Raw genomic sequence first — 17,819 nt, forward strand, 5'->3', positions numbered from 1 at the left:
GCTACTGGTCTAATCTGATTCAATTATTTAAGCTAAGCTAAGCTAAACATGGGCCAGCCAGACCCGCAGATCATCTGAATGGATTTAAAAATGGTCAAACTCAACTGTGTAATTCTAGGTAACTTGTAAAATGGGGTGATTTCCAATTCCGAGTCTAACCTCCTAGGGCTTGAGTGTCCACATACAGGGACAGCACATTTTAGCTCTTAAGTGGCTTTTTAAAATACTTTGAATGCTTTATATTTTGTTACAGTCATTCTGCAACTGTTTTGAAATGCCCCAAACACTATTTTAACTGTCCAAAACGAACAAAAATGTTGTTTTTACTCTCCGATAGTCAAAACATGTTAAAGCATAAAAAAACAGTCAGGAAAAAGGACCACGAGTCCTCATATATGGACATCATTTTTATCTAAAAGTACATCATATCAAAAGATGATACTAAGGTTTTATTCCAATTAGGTTCCAAATAGCAAAGAGAAAAATAGCAAAGAGAAATAAAAAAAAATGCATGTAATAAAACAGATTGGGCCTTAAGAGCTTCAACCATGTGGCAATTATGTTGTCATAAAACACATTCAACTGTATTTCATGAATGCAATTCATTATAAATTAAAATGGCAGGACGATTATCAATTAAAAACATCAATGACTGACCATTTTATCAAATGACAGATCAATTTTCCTTGATAGAAAGAGTAAAGATGTCTTACAAATGATATGAAATTTTGACCAAAACACAGTAAAAAAGAAAACCCAGCAAATTGCAATAGTTATTACATTGTAAAATGATGTAATTTCTAATCTAAACCTCTGTGGGAAAAAAGACACGTTGCCTAATCTGACATTTTTAAAGAATGGTGATTAGTCAGTGATTTTCACCTCAAACATGATAAGAAGTACTGACAGCTTATCTAATAACTTTAAAAATAGCACAACAAAAATGATCAAACTAAGCAGACTCTTCTCGTGAAATCCAAGTACAACTCCTATGATACTATAAATATATAGAAAACCAAATAATAATAATTCAGAACACATTATTAAAATAAATAGCTGCATTTTCATCTTGTAAACACAAAGCCTTTCAAACTAAACGCAACACCGATCATGCATATTGAACTCAGCGAAGGCACTGAAAACAAGATTACCCATAACATCAAATTCTGTTTTTATTCAATAGTACTCTCTTCATAATCATAATCCATACATCATAATTCATTTAAAACAGTATGAAATTCAACACATAAATCACTTCATCGCTACAGTAAAGGCTGACTAAAATGAACCAGAATGAATAGTAACAGACTGCATATGTAGTATCAACAAACGTCTATTTACAGTGAATAAACTCTGTCTGCGCCAGGCCATGAATGCAAGTCTGCTTCACCGAATAAAAGACCAACTAGGAGTTTAGTGTACTTCAGGAGAATCCAATGCAACACTGATGGCCATATTGTAAGAAACAGAAAAAAAATGATGATATTAATATGGCAAAAGAAATCTCATCAGGCCAACCTGAACTATATTTCATTGCTTGTATGCTCAAAGACAAAAATCAAGAAACAGTAGTGATGTTTAATACCTTAAAGCTGTAAAAGTGCTTGAAAAAAAGAGAGAGAATGAAGATAAAAACAAATGCTGCTCCTTCTGGTGACTGTGCAAACATGAGATGAAATGAAAGCACATTTCTTTCACATGACTGGATGGACTAGAACATGAGAAATTAAAGCCAGAATCCTTTCTGCTATTCCCAGCCATTATTAACACAGACACTGGTACATGTGTTTCACATTGGTACAAAATATTGGTTGGTAAATTCAGCAACACACACACATACCTCCAAAAAAAAAGCTTGGGTCAGGCCAGCGGCTCCTTCACTTGTGTTTAGTACAGTTCTGTGGCACATTCAGCATGTTTCAGCAGTTTGTGTTTATACAGCATTATTGATCAACAGTCTTTCGCTGTCTCAGAAAACATAGCCGGCCAGGAACGGCGGAGACACACTTTTGATTGCGTCCATCTTGAGTTTGGGGTCATCGAGTTCAATGTCTTCTCAGTCCAGCTCTTCAATGCTGGGTTTATTTGACTGCATCATAGGCCTGCGGATTGAGCCGAGTAATAAGGGCTGTTAACCTGGAAGAGCAGAGAGATGATTTTCAGAGGCACAGTCGAAGACATAGAAACAAACAGCAGTAAAGTGCTGACTGAGATGCACTGTAAAAAGTAGGGCTGCATAACATATAACAGCCAAAAATTTGTCTAAATGTTCTACTAAATATAAACATAAATAAAGGAATAATTAAAAAAAGTCAAGTACACTGCAAAAATCCGCAATAGTCAAATCGCAGGATCTGCAATGTTGAGTTAGCATTACAGTTGACCAAATACTGCAGTTCTGAACATACTCTACAGTTCTGAGTCACTGCAAAGTTCTCTCACCTTACAGCAGGAGTGGCCAAACTTTTTCTTATGAAGGGCCAAACACCAAACTTGATAGAGGCTAGTGGGCCGAAGGTAAATATAGTTGCCATGGGTAATTTTCTAATTGAATTAATAATATTTCAAATGACTAGAAAACATTGCTTTATATTAAATAATACAATATTTTCATTTTAGAAATTAACTTATTACAGTAAAAACAATCTAATTTATGAATGAATTACACTAGTTTTTCTTTTGATTTCCTCGCCGATGTCTTCTGCATAGTCCTCTATCTGTCAAGTGACACATTTACAACGTACAAAGAGCCCTAATTATGCATTATAAAACAATATATTTAGGTTTGGGGGTCTCCAACAATAGGCTGATATGCATGCAAGGTCAAAAAACACTTTCATTGTCTCATAATGTGCATTTATTTTGCCTAAATATCCTAACAATCTCCTTTGTGTGAGGCTAATCTGCAGTGATTGGTCTGATGACTCAAGTCTATTCGGATTGGTTGACGGGGTTCAGCACGAGACAGAGAGAAACGCCCATCACGGTTATGAGGTAGCACAGTGTATGTGAGAGCCTAATGCAGGAATGCAATAAAGCTATGCAGTTTGTATGTAATTACTCTACTCTTAACCATAACATAATAACAGCGAGACACATTTAGTATTAATCAACACTGGTAAAAGTTGAACTATTTAGAAAATGTGAGGGACAGCTGATGGTGTCCATAGCAAAGGCAAACGGCAGAGGATAACGAGCTCACAAACACATTTAGGTTGGTATAAGAAGAAGCACGCGTTATATTTTCAACATAGTTTTGGATGCATTATGTAAATAACCCCATACAGATTTAAGCTGAGATACAGTATGAGCACTGGTTTATAATAAATAAGTGATTACAAGCCGCGTATATCGATTACAAGTTACAACACACAATTAAACACATTTTACAAACTACAAAAAAATGAGGCAACAATTTTAATGACACTTATATGTTATGATCCAGAGGAAGAAGAAACTGGTCCAATTGAACAGCAACAGTTACTGATTAAGTCCCTGTCAAAGTCCTATACATAATAGTCTCTGCTGCTCCATCCTTTAATAGCAGACAGTCCATGAATCCCACGTTGCAGCGTGGGTTATTTTATCAAAAATAGGAAAAATGACAAGAACAAACAGCACACGGTTGGCCATATTGTGGTATTGTTATGAAAATTAACTTTAATCCGTTATTCCCGCAGCTGAATCTCTATCTGTCAGTCATCGTCATCTTCATGCCATGATCACACTGCAAAAAATGCTTTTCTTACTTAGATTTTTTTGTCTTGTTTCTAGTCAAAATATCTAAAAGTTCCTAAATCAAGAAGAATTTTCTTAACAAGCAAAACATATTGCCTTGTTTTGAGAAATATTATGCCAATATTAAGTCAGTTTTTCCTTAAAACAAGCTAAATAATCTGCCAATGGGGTAAGCAAAATAATCTTATGTCAAAAGAAAAAACAAGATTAATCTGCTTACCCCATTGGCAGATTATTTTGCTTGTTTTATGGAAAAACTGACTTAATATTGGCATATTATTTCTCAAAACAAGGCAATATGTTTTGCTCATCTAAAAAATGCTTCTTGATATAAGAAATTTTAGATATTTAGACTAGAAACAAGACAAAAAATCTAAGCAAGAAAAGCATTTTTTGCAGTGCAGTCCTGTGATCCCCCATGCTTCGCTAATGTGTAAAGTGTAAAGGCGCGTTCATGTTTTACCTGATCTGGCACTTTATGTTTGGTGATGTACCACATCGACGTCGGCAAGACAAAAGATCCGAACCCAACAAGATTTATTGATTTGACTCTTGAAGTTTCTATTTCGTTGAAGAATGAATAGTTTTAAAGAAGGTGCACTTTCAGATGTAAACCTCAGCTGGATGTTTTTATTTACTTAGTGCTGTGTTACGCGCTGCATGGAAGGTCATTTTTAAAAACCCCTAATAGGGACACCAGTTTCAGTGTGCTTTTTTGTAGCTCAGCAATAAAGCAAACTAAAAAGGTTACATCAAATTAGAAATGACGATCTCTGTGTCAAAGCCATTTGCTACAACCCTCTCTATTATTTTCACTCTCCTTTCAGATGGGATGTTGAGCCAAATCAAGGGTTACATTGGGCCAACTTTGGGCATCACTGCCTTAGATGCACATATTCAACTTTCACTCTGTTTCTAATTCTAATTGATGTATTTCAAGCCAATTCAAGGCTTTTGCACACAAAAATTTATAATGTTTGTAGATTCAAAATTAAATATATATAATTACTTACACAATGAAAACAGTGTTATTTTACATTTGATTATTCAATTTGTGTCAGAACCCCGTTTGATTCTTCAGAGGCAAAAAAAAAAAAAAAAAGAAGGAACGTACTGTTATTTGTAGCTTTGCTGTGTTGTATTTTTCTATGCTTGTATTAGTTTAGTATTCTTGTAATCTGGTGAAATTGTATTTATATTGCAATATATAAAAATCACAAAAAACAAAATATCTCTTTGCAAGTTTTTTTCCCCGAACATCCCAACATACAATGTACTGCCTTGAAGTCAAAGTGTTTAAGCCCTGGTAACCACACCATAAGCCCCAGACACACCTACATCCTAGAAAAGCTGTTGGCGCAAATATGAAGATTTAAATCCAGCTGTACTGCACATCAAACAACAGAAGTCTTATTTACCGTAGGAATACAAATATTCCGTGGGTAAATATTTAGAGTGAAGGCTGTGGTTTGTAGAATATACTGGAGAAGATCGTATGTAAGGGATTCCTAAAGCCAAACGAACACTTAGGAAAAGTGATGTGCGGTGAATTAATGGGTGTCTGATGCTGTTGTTGTGTGACTCACAGGAGAGATGATGATTCACTTCCTGAAGCTGTGAAGTCAATCTAGCGGAGGTGCTTCAGGGCTTCAGGTCAAATGTATGCTAATTCTGCTGGAGATTGGGCAGGATATTCATTAAAAGCTAAATAGCAGAGAGTGGAGTGGATTTAATCTTGAATGAGGAGAGAGTTGAAGCATTTGTGTTTTCTCTCACTCGCAGAGCACACAAATGACCAGGGTTGTGTTTCTAAAAACCATCGTCAGCCAACTAAGGTCGCAGGCTCCGTCGTTACAAACATAGTTTGTTGATTTGGCGTTTCCTAAATCCATCGTTCCAACAATCATTCGCAAACTGCGTTCCAAACTTGTAAGCTTGCGACTGCACGTGTGGAGCTGTAGTTAGAAACATAGTTCCTGGCTGTGTTCTATTCCCACTTATCCCACCTATTCCCTATTCATTTAGAACATTTTAACATTTAAACTAGGAATGATTAAAAAAGCATTAAAGTCATCTCTCTTAAGGTTAGATGTAATAGGTTTTCAAAGTATTTTCACAATTCAGTTTTTTAAAGATCTTCATGTTTAAAATTGTGCTCCCTTGGCAGTGCATGTTTGAAAACATTCATGTAATGTTGAACACAGCCGTGGCTCATGACAAAAGCTATAGGTGACCTATTATTTAAAAGCGAATTTGTTACATCTCCAATGCTTGTGAAAATAAATGTATCATACGTTAATCATTTAAATTTATATTAATTATAATTAAAATTATGGTTTAAACCACCCCGTTTAAACCGTCATTATGAGCATTTTACGTTATAACTGGTGGTTCAAACGATGGATCTGCGACAGAGAAACTACGGGTTTTGGAAAACACTTGTCACTACATCATTCTTTTCCCAAACGATGCATCCTACTATGATGGCTCAGCCACGAGTTATGTCGTTGTTTGGGAAACGCACCCCAGATTAATTAAATCAGCAAACCATTAAAGGGACATTTCACCCAATAAAATTTAAATTGTGTCATCGTTTACTCCGCTTCTGTTGAACTCAAAAGAGATTTTGAAGAAACTGAAAAAGCTTCTGACTTTCATTAATTTTCCATAGTATTTTCTACTCATGGTTAGTGGTTTTCAGCGTTCTTCAAAATTTCTTTTTTTTGCGCTCAACAAGAGAGTAAACAGTGAGTAAATTATCATTTTTTGGTGAACTGTTCCGTTAAACGAACCTTTGAATCAAGAGGTGTTAATTCGAGAACAGATGACATCAGGGGCCTGTACCATGAGGCTGGATTAGCTGGTTAGCCAGTTAAGTTTCAGTTTAGTTTGCAACAAACCTGGGTTAACTTCCAGGGCAGGTTAGCTTTGAAGTTTAAGATACTACGGCAGCAAAGAGAAAATCTTTCTCCAACCTTTAAGCAATGGCTTATAGTACTTCTACACCACCTGACCTTAGAAAAAATATGATATACTGTAAGAGGTAGTACTGATATATTTTTTCTTACTTGGCAACCTGTTTTAGATCACAAAAAGAAGATGGACCCTTCAGTTATTATACTTTCCTTGCTATAATTTTTTTTATTTCCCATTTTCCTTTTCTTTCCTTTCCTTTTATATATAAGAGTAAAATATGTTTTAATTCATATTATTATTTATTTGTATTTTATTTTAATATTGTTCATATATTTTTATAGAACCTGAATGTATGTGTACGACAGGTTTTACTTGTTTGTTGTCTAAACAAAAAAAGAACATGTAAAAAAAAAAAAAAGTTATTTGTACTGCAGGTTTCATATCTAACATGCTAAATAAAAACACCTAAAAAAAGAAAGACCTGTAATGGGTGTGAAAGACAGAGAACAATGTGTTTTTACAGAGGTAAAATTTATAGCCCCACATTAGGGAAATTTGCTGAATGCTGCAGTCATCACAACCAACCAACAGTTCACAAGACTACACAAATACATCAGCTTTTTAGACACCAGAAAATAGATTAATAAACTAAATATATACATTTAGTTGGATAAAAAGTGCAATATAAAGCTTTGGAATATAATAAATTAAACGTTTTATAAAATAGACATACACAAATATAGATATTTCATTGTTTCTTTACAGTAATCACTGGACCTTGAGAAGGAATCATTTATTTTGTGTACAGCAATGATGTTAATATGACATCAATTTCTGCAACACATTTTTAAAAACATAATTTCAACACATAATGAATCCAAAATAGATGCAATCTACTCCATCTTCATATAGTGCTGCAATATTTATTTTAACATAGCGGTGAGGTCAAGTTTTGATGCATCAGTATTCTATCAGTCACGTTTTCGTTACAATCGAAATGTGAGATTTCTTCACATAAGTATTCCTGCATTGATATGAATAGAAGTCAAGGGAATAAAAAGTGTAGTGTGGATAAATGTGTTCAAACTGCCACAAAGACCACCTGCTCTCCATATGCAAATAAACCCTAACCTACTAAATCTACTAATACTCTAATGGGAGTCAGTCAATGTGGTTCTAATTTGCTTTAGTCAACACTTGGTCTCTACAGGGAACTATCAATTTAAGATTATCCCAGAGTGTTTATTGTTTTTCTTTTCGGATTTATTTAGAAACGTAAGAATTGCTTTTAAGTGCTTTAAGTATCAACAAGTAACATTAAACTAGTAGTTCTTCTAAACTAGTAGACCTCGGTGCTAAATTTAGCTTTTTCTTTTCTGGATTGCAAAGGCTGAATTGCACATTTTCAATACGTCTCCCAGACTGTTATTTCTGTTGGTGGTCAAACAAGGAATAGACAGATAGCTCTATGTATATAGTGCTACAAATATGCTGGGGTCAGACATCTGTTTGTTCCCACTCTTGTTTTCTACTAAAATTATACATTGACATGCTATACAGTTGAAGTCAGAAATATTTGCCCCCGTTTATTTTCCCCCCAATTTTTTTTAACGGAGTGAAGATTTTCTAAACATTTCTAAACATAATACTTTAATAACTAATTTCTAATAACTGATTTATTTTATCTTTGCCATGATGACAGTAAATTATATTTGACTAGATATTTTTCAAGACACTTCTATACAGCTTAAAGTGACATTTAAAGGGTTAACTAGGTTAATTAAGGTTGACTAGGCACGTTAGGTTAATTAGGCAAGTAATTGTATAATGATGTTTGTTCTGTAGACTATCGAAAAGAAATATAGCTTAAAGGGGCTAATAATTGTCCTTAAAATGGTTTTTCAATAATTAAGAACTGCTTTTATTCTAGCCGAAATAAAACAAATAAGACTTTCTCCAGAAGAAAAACTATTATCAGACATACTGTGAAATTTCTCTTGCTTTGTTAAAACATAATTTGGAAATTATAAAAAATAAAATAAAATCAATCAAAGGGGGGCTAATAATTCTGACTTCAACTGTATATATATTACCATCTCTGAGCCAATTAGCTCATTACCTGCAACTGACTGACTATGACCAATGTGCAATTATGTAAGCCACGAAAAATATCTTTAATTCAGTTATTTAGAATTTTATTGCAGGGTGTTCTGTCGTCATTCCAATGTGTGCAATTCTTTTCATGGAAACATAAAGCAATTTATTTATTTATTATTTATTTATTTACTAATGAATGAATTCATTTATTTATTTATTGTCACATCAGCAACTTATGGCTAATTTATGGCAAGATGGATATACATAAAAACATTACATAATAAAAACCAAATTCGTATTAGAATAAAAAGTTACTTAGATAAATATATAAAATATAAATAAATAAAATTCACACAAAAATACATTCAAAGTTGAATATGATTTTTTAGTTAAATTTTTGATAAATAATTTAAGATTTTTCCTGGTGGTACCTTTTTAAAATTATCTAAAGTACTCTTCTTATTAAAATGTTGTCTAATTGTATTTAAACTTTCACATTCCAACAGAATATGTTTGATAGTAAGAGCAGCCTGGCAGTAATTACATTTAGGTGGGTCTTCATTATTGAGTAAATACAAGTGAGTCAACCTAGAATGTCCTATTCGACATCTAGTATATACAGTTTGATCATGCCTGGTTTCAAAATTATAATTTGCTCAGTGTCTTTCATTTAATTTTGGGTTAATTTCATGTAATTTATTGATGTAGTTGTCCCATTCCCTTTGGTTTCAAGTTCTCAGGAGGAATTAAACATTCTTTCACTTTGACCTGGAATCCAACAGAAGGTAATGTTGAACTTCTCATCTTCTAGTGTTGTCAATTTCTTTACAATCATGGAATTTATGGGGTGATCACACTTAGAAGCTTCAAGTGCTTAAAAACAGGATTTGGAATCTGTGCAGATTAAAAAGTTACAGTACTCTGTCGCTAAAGTAGTTCCAGGCAAGTTCTGACCACATAACAGTTCTATATGACAGAATCAAATGATTTCAGGTATTTCATAAAGTTTGAAAATCTCGGAAATGTGTTGTCAGTGCTGTGCTGATGTTTTTTATTAATACAAAAGTGTAGTAACTTGGAATTTGCATGTCATTTCTCACTAGTGAGATACTATTGATGCTTATAAATCAAGTTTCATTATTAGTAGAAACGATGCCACCGAACACTGTTGCAGAAAGCACAGGCCCAGGTAATCCACATCTCTCTTTCCATCTCCATCATAATTGCGTTTTTCTGCTATCAATGGCTCAAGTCTCAATTACAAGCTCAATAAGGACATCTTGGAAATTGCAGCAGAAATGTCATTGTGTGCTTCATATGGATTTGCCTTAATTACTTTATTAAAGTGTAAAAGAAACATTATATTCTAAAATAACACCAATTCGATGGCGCCGAACATGTTGATTGGCATTTATTTTTTAATGAATGAACTGAAATGAATCAGCACTGAACTAAATAATAACACTGCCGTCTTGTTACAGCTGCTTTAGATTTGCCTTGTATGTAAAGTTTGAATAATTAACCGTGTTTGCATGCATTGCATTGAGAATTTAACTGGAATATTGCATAAAACATTTGGAAATAAAGCATTGCTTCCACCCCACACGTTCAGAGAAGTAAATAATCCCTTTCTAGGAAACGTGAAAAGATGTGCTGTAACTGCAATGTTATATTGCGTATGGAGAGGGATGCCTTATGTTTGGAATACTACTCAGAGTTGTTCTTCCTCTCACAGTTAGACAATTCTAAGAGATGATGCAAAATCATTTCGAGGCTGAACTTTTGCTCAGACATTTTTGGATTTATTAAAACAATATTTGAGCTTGAATATTTAAGGGGTCAGTGAACTTGTCAGACCCATTATTCAAACATATGATCTTATGAGGCAAAACTGCATGATTTTCTAAATCAGTATTGAGTAGATTATTAAATAAATCTGTTTCCAGTGTAGTTTATGTCCATACCCTTTTATTGGGTTAAAAATTATCTGACTCAGTGAACCACATACTTTTTTTGTAAGAATGTGCATTTAAGTTTCCATCTAACATTTATTTTTTTATGCATTATGGTTGAAAACATTCATTCATTCAATCATTCTTTTTTTTTCGGTTCAGTCACTTTATTTATCAGTGGTTGCCACAGCCAAATGAACCGCCAACTTATCATGCATTTGTTTTACGCAGTGGATGCCCTTCCAGCTGCAATTCATCACTAGGAGACACCCATACACTGTCATTCACACACATACACTATGGACAATTTTAGTTTACCTTAATCACCTATGGAGCATGTCTTTGGACTTGAGGGGGAAATTGGAGCACCCGGAGGAAACTCACACAAACATGGGGAGAACATGCAAACTGCACACTGAAATGCCAACTGACCCAGCCGAGGCTCGAACCAGTGACCTGCTTGTTGTGAGGTGATCATGCTACTCACTGCGCCAACGTGATGTCCATGGTTGGAAACTTAACTATTAATTGTATTACTTTAAAGAGACTACATGAAGAGTTTCGTTGGAAAACAAGATATATCCATTTTGAGAAATGTTGGTTATTTGACATTATTATTTAAGACATCAACAGTAATCATCAACAAGTTAATTCACAATTTTTGTACATTAAACTATTACTTGAGCTCAGTGAAGGCCAGGAACAAAATATTTTTAAATCCAAGATATTTTTTTATTTATTTTTATCTCCATAAATAGTTCCTAAATAAGTCAAAAACCATGCCAAAATGCAACATGTTTATCTTAACATTGTCAAACATCCTAAATTGGTTAAAAAAAACTATACACCATAAATATATGGAATAAAATATACAAAGATTGACTAACAATAGTAATATTGTGTGTTAGATTTGGCCAAAATGTACACAACACAACATGACATCATTTTTTATTATTATTATTATTATTTTTTTTTTTTGCAAAACGCTATATATCCACATTAGGCTATATTCTACTACAGTAATTCCATTAAGAAAAGCTAGTGAATCAATGTTTTGTTTGATAAGTAAGATTAAGTTAGTTAGATATACGACTTGCAGCTTGTTACAGAAAGAGTGAAGGGCGGCTCTTTCACACCGCTGCTGAAAACCAAACCTGTATGATCAGAGCGGGCAGAGCCGCAGTATCAAAGTTCTTGTCTATGTTGCATCATGTCTGCGACACAAGATCGCTTCGCCCCATCATGTTTAATGTAATTATTAAACATGTTTAATGTAATAATTATTTCACTGTAATAATAATAATAATAACAACAATAATAATAATAGCTTATTTATTGGTTGTTGTAAAAACGCAAAACTGTTTATTTTCTCCATAATAACCTGTACCCTTTATGTTCCCTTAATAAATTAACAACAACAAGAATTAACGTGAGGTTTTAGGCTATAAATAATAAGTGCAACTGCATAAATAAATCTTCAGATGGCCTAATCAGCTACATGTAAGAAATTATTTAAAAAATAAACTTACAAAGGACACTTAGAAATGTCGCCTTGCTGACAGGTATCTTGTGATGGGGAGGAGCGCAGGAAAAAAGGCGCTCCCTGGCCTTCCTCTTAATTGACATCAGCAGAGACTCGTTCCCTGCTGCATTTGCGTATTGTTGACAGACGTATTTTGTTCTAGTCCACTTTTGTAGCGTTTTTATACATTTTTGTGAAGTTGAAGGCTTCATCTTCTATTGCTAAATCAATGAGCAAACTCTCTTTCCAGGGGATGGTGAGCTCGCGCAGCTTCCTGAATGTTCTATAACTGTTCTATCACACTTTGTAAAGAAACTGGTCGGGCGGATATGGCGTTTTGTGAAAAAATGCATTTTGTAGCAGGCCCAAAATATACATTCTTAAATGTTATTAATGGCAGCAATTTACACATCGATTAAGGTACATCTGAACAGTAATAAATAAAATCCAAATGTCACAAAATGGCGTTTATTGCGCTTTGCAACCAAACTCTTCATATCTATTGGATGCAACTTTTCTACTATGGTGATTAAGGGTTCTAAAAACAGTAGATATAGTTCCAGTTCACAATTACAATCGGTCCTCGGCGAAGAAATCTAGACATCATTAGACAACCGTACTAAGACATGCTGGTAGAGCTACTCTGTTGCCTGGCAGGCAGTTTCTCTATAGCTGGCTAAACAAAACTCTATTTCTTTTTTTCTAGTCATCAAACTTAATGTAAATATAAAAAAGTGCCAAAAACAGAAATATCTGATCATAGTCCATATAGCTGCTGAAATTACACATTGCATTACCATTCTAAGGCAATTACTGCCCCATTTGTATTGCACTCCAGAATGAAACCCTTTCCATGCTGATGGTCCAGTTCGGCACAAAATGTAAAGTTTAAGCAAAGAAAAGCCTAGAAAATAAGCTAAGAAAATAGTCTAGAATTTTATGCTTAAATCACTATCATATTGCTAAAGTGTTAAATGTTTAACCTTAAATAAAAAATTCAACCTGACTTTCTAGATTATCTATATATGCGAGTCACAGACATTTTTCTCATGTAAACCAAAATATGGTATATTTACAAAGGTTCTTGAGAGCATCTCTTCAATTGTGTGACACATGAAATTAACGCTTATACTATAATTAATTGAATATTACTACTAAAAGTCCATTTCCAACATCCTTTTACTTCCAAGCAAAGAATGATGGAGAACTTTGCAATGAGTATTTTTCGGGGCATTAAATCATGTTCAGTCTCTCGTATATTACATGTTCATGATGATGTAAATCCAAGACTTTTGTCATTTGAGAACATAATCCAGATTACAATGCCTATTACACTGCCTGCAGTACAGAGGTGAGAGTCCAAAATAAAAAGCTTTTACAAGCCTTTGAATGCATTATGGAAAGCTGACTGGGTTATTTGAGGTGAGTGACTATGGCTGGACTTTCCATGGCACTGCATCTATTCATACGGGCAAAGAGAGAAAGCTGAGTGCAACTGGCATTGAAAGCTTACTCATTCTGCCATTTCCCCTCCTGCCCATTAACTTCCTGGGTAATCAAAGAATGACAGAAAATACTCCAGCAAGGTAGTCCAAAAGTAAATCCAAAACCCAAGAATGGTGACCAAAAACATGTGCTAGGGCAGATAATATGGGTTTATCCATTCAAATAGCCAACACATTCATTCATGAAATGACTATGATTATTCCTCACAGACAATAACATCCAGAAAGTCTCCAAAACTAACAGTGTCCACAACTAATAAAACACACCAGTCTAAATAAGCTGTCAAGTACAAGTGGATTTTTGGTTTCAATAATCTAAAGTTGGATGTGATTCTATGTTGAATCGCTCAGATAGAAAGGGTTCAGAGATAAAAACAAAAAGCAGACATACCTATTAAACCCTGCATTTTTTTACCCAAAGAGTCACTGAGTTTGTGTTAACATGTTAAAGCACAAGAACAAAATGTCTTTTCTTTTGCTAATTAAGTCTGTGTGTCTGCACTCTTGCTCAACGAACACAGAAATGCAGGGCGACGTGCACCTGGCGTGAGAAAGAGCATCCATTTAACACATTAGTGGCATGATCAATTCTTCACAGCTGCCTCACCTTTGTGTCTTCCTTCCTGCTTTCATTTACGTTAATCCACTGCCCTTTAAAAACAGGAGCAAAAGGACACAAAAAACAACTTCTAAAATACAAATAGGAGAATATGACCACCAGCAAAGGCATATCATTTTTATAATTAGGGTTACATTTGCTCTTATACTACTTATAATACGGAAATTTAAACATTTGACTGATCAATTCGACCAGGCACGTGCACACATAGGGGTCGACCTGTGCAGTGCACATGCCCTTTTTGGTCTTGGATAGAAAGTGCCCTTCCAAAATGATCTGAAGTGCCCCCGCGACACCCGTCCCTGCCACCTGCCTATATTACCTACACAAGAAATCATCCACTCATTTATTAATAAATAAATCATTAAAGGTTTAATCATCATAAGCTATGGATATTAATTGTTTTGGCCGATTGGTTGCCAGTATTAGCTTACATTTTATGAATCAGCACAGACTAAAAAAAAAACAAACAAACATTTAAAAACTTCTTAAAAACTTATAACATGCTTTAAATCTTAAGTAAGCTTGTTATTGGCCATTATATAACTTGATCTTAGCAAGTTTAGTGCCAATGTAATTCTCAAGACCCATTTAATCTACTAAAAAAGCAACTGAATATGACAGACTAGATATAAATAACTCAGTTTTACTTTGAACTTCAACTTTAAGCCAAAATAATTTCTTTCTAGCAACTTTTCCTTTTATTAGACACAAAAACTGATATGTTTTTTCCATCAATCTTGTACGTTGTTGTTGTAACTGGCAGCTTTGACCAGAACATTCTCGTCCAGTAGTTCTAGACGCCCTGGATGGAGTAACAGTTCATTTTAATCCAAATTGGTTCCAGTAATAATTAGCATTGAAACACTTTTTCACTACAGCTCAATAATAATGGCTGTTCAATAGATATTTCATGAGTTATATTTCACATACATACATATCTATACCCCCCCCCCACACACACACACAGATTCATTGTACAGATTCTATCTCCCTAACACATACACATAACCCCAACCCTCATGAGTCCCCATGTGTCTCTGTGCATCAGGTTTAAGTCCCCATTGGGATTTAAAAACAAGTTATTACACACATTTAATTATGAGTATGTAGAAAATAAAAAACAGACAAGCTTTCAGTACAGAACACTACTTATGTTTGGCGAAAGTTACTCATTTTGGGACATCTCTAAAAATGCAGGATAGTTGGTCACCCCTTATATGTGGTTTTTCAGACAATTTCTGATTATGGTTCTTGTGATCAGACCACAGGGTATTTGGAAAACGTAGTCAGCAAAACTAAAAGCAAATGACTGACCCAATAATAATACCAATCTAGAGGGCCCAAATAATGCATAGATCAGCTCTGCAATATTACAGCTTGTATTCAGTGGTGGAACAAATGTAACACATCATTTTCAATTGTGCACAGTGTTCTCCATGTTGAAGGGAAAACATGTTAAGTATCATGTTATAATGGTAATGGGATCCTGCAATGCCTGACATAATTTGTCTTCTCCTATTCTGGCATAACAAACTGATTTTTTGTTTCCTCAAATATGCCACCCTGTGCCACATAAGAGTAATCTTAAGAAATGAAAAGTGATTTGGAGAGAGCAGCGAGCAGGCGGCCGAGTTTCTCACGGCTGAGGCCTGTTTCAGTCTGAAGGGAAACACTTTCCTCCACCCATACTTAGTGACTTATTTTTAACCGTTGACCCAAAGCATCTCTTTTCCACAAGCCAAACACAATCCATTTCAAAACAAAAAAGGACCTCATTAAGACCTAAAAAAGGGCTTATTTTTATATAGCAACTACACCAAAAATAAAACAGTTAAACGCTGTATTTAAACAACAGGTCATACGGGGAAACCTCTTTAAAGTATTTTGCACAAAATTGGTCACAAGTTGTACATTTTAAATAAACCTAGGCACAGAAAGTCTTATACATGTTTGAGCTGAGACATTTAACCTAGACGTGCTTAAAAAAACCTTCACATTGCTTTTGTAAGCTCATTACTAACCCACCTTCAGATAATAGACCATTTGAATGTGGTGATGCCATTGGCCCATGAACATTTCTTACTTGTTATCAAACTATTTCATAACTGCAACAAGAGGCATTTCAATCCTGTCTTCATGTTAAAACAGCTATCATAACATTATTTATCAACATGTGGCACTTTTGGGTTCTCGGAAGCTATAGAAATTAAAAATGTAAAACAGGAAGTACGCCGGGACCATTGTTGTTGTTTACATCCCTCAAAATGGTCTATAGTACAGGGTTTTTATTTTGGTAATTTTTTTCTATAATACAGTTCCATAAATATTTGGACATAGACATAATTCTACCATTTTTGGCTCTGTACACCAACACAATGAATTTGAAATTAAAAACGATGTGCTTTACCTGCAGACTGAAATTTTTGTATTTACTGTACATCCAGATCAAGTGAATGCTGTAGGAATTACAACTGTTTGCATATGTGCCATCCAATTGTTAAGTGTCCAAAAGTAAACCATTGTGTTATTGTATAAAGCACAAAAAGAATTGTGTCCAAATATTTATGGATCTAACTGTATTTGTACAGTATATTGCATTTGTTTTGTCTAAAGCCTGTGGAGAAGCATTTGCTGAACAAAAAGTGGATTTCACTTCAAATGCAAAAACACAGAAAAGCTTTCATGAATTGTCATGTGTTTTGGTTTCCAAAAGGCTAAAGATGCTCTCAGTTTGAGCAAACAAGTAACAGGGTCTCTGGATAACGCGTGGTTGTGGAGAATTTATGTAACTGAGGAGTATCCGGTTCTCTGTAAAAGCCATCCAAAGACTTAAATAATGAAATCCAGTTTGTCAAAATTAATCTCTCTAAGAGGAATAGCTGACCCCAAAAAATAAAAACCGCTGGTTCAGCCTTGCATTGCTCCAGAATTGTTTTCTGTAGATGGCTAATAGTGTTTGCTTTACTTCATGAAGTTTGTAAAAGTGATTTGATTCTATTTCTAAGACTTTCACTTTAATGTGTGAATATTTAAATGATTTTTTAAAAGACGAGACAAAAAAAAAAAAACTACTTTATTTATTTTTTATCATGAAAATGATTCTGAGGTAAAGAAATTTTTATTGAAAAATTACTAAAATGTTTCTCACCTCACATCACATATTAAGCTATTATTTTACGACAAAAGACTATAACATAAATACATGTCACAAGGGTACAGCAGTCCTGGGGAAAGTTACTTTTTAAAGTAGTGCATTACAATATCGAGTTACTCCCAGCAAAAAAGTAAATTATTGCGTTACTTTGTTACTTTTTATGGTAAGTAATGCGTCACGTTACTTTTGAGTTACTTTTGTGTTACTTTCCCTTACCTGGCTGAGGTTTGATCTCTTTCAGAATTTGCAGGTGTTTTTGCACCTTTTTTATAGAGAAGCTCTGCATTTAAAAACCACCTATATAACATAAACC

At 34.3% G+C, this 17,819-nt stretch overlaps 1 protein-coding gene and 2 long non-coding RNA genes across 3 annotated transcripts in view; all 3 read right to left on the reverse strand.

The window, feature by feature from the left end:
* The window catches only part of LOC141376109 (uncharacterized), a 607,180-nt gene that overhangs the window by 273,057 nt on the left and 316,304 nt on the right, over positions 1 to 17,819 (reverse strand). The window lies entirely within an intron of this gene.
* Positions 1,148 to 17,819, reverse strand: part of gdap2 (ganglioside induced differentiation associated protein 2) — a 47,138-nt gene continuing 30,466 nt past the window's right edge. Inside the window, 1 exon segment of the mRNA NM_001004563.1 lies at positions 1,148 to 2,136. Coding sequence (NP_001004563.1) covers positions 2,095 to 2,136 — 42 coding nt within the window. The 3' untranslated portion in view covers positions 1,148 to 2,094.
* On the reverse strand, positions 12,917 to 17,407 carry LOC141376110 (uncharacterized). Its single transcript, XR_012385313.1, has 2 exons — positions 16,591 to 17,407; positions 12,917 to 16,549 (listed from the first exon to the last, which is right to left on the reverse strand). It is a non-coding gene; the product is annotated as an uncharacterized lncRNA (long non-coding RNA).

The sequence above is a fragment of the Danio rerio genome, chromosome 9 (assembly GCF_049306965.1).
Source record: "Danio rerio strain Tuebingen ecotype United States chromosome 9, GRCz12tu, whole genome shotgun sequence".
NCBI lineage: Eukaryota > Metazoa > Chordata > Actinopteri > Cypriniformes > Danionidae > Danio > Danio rerio.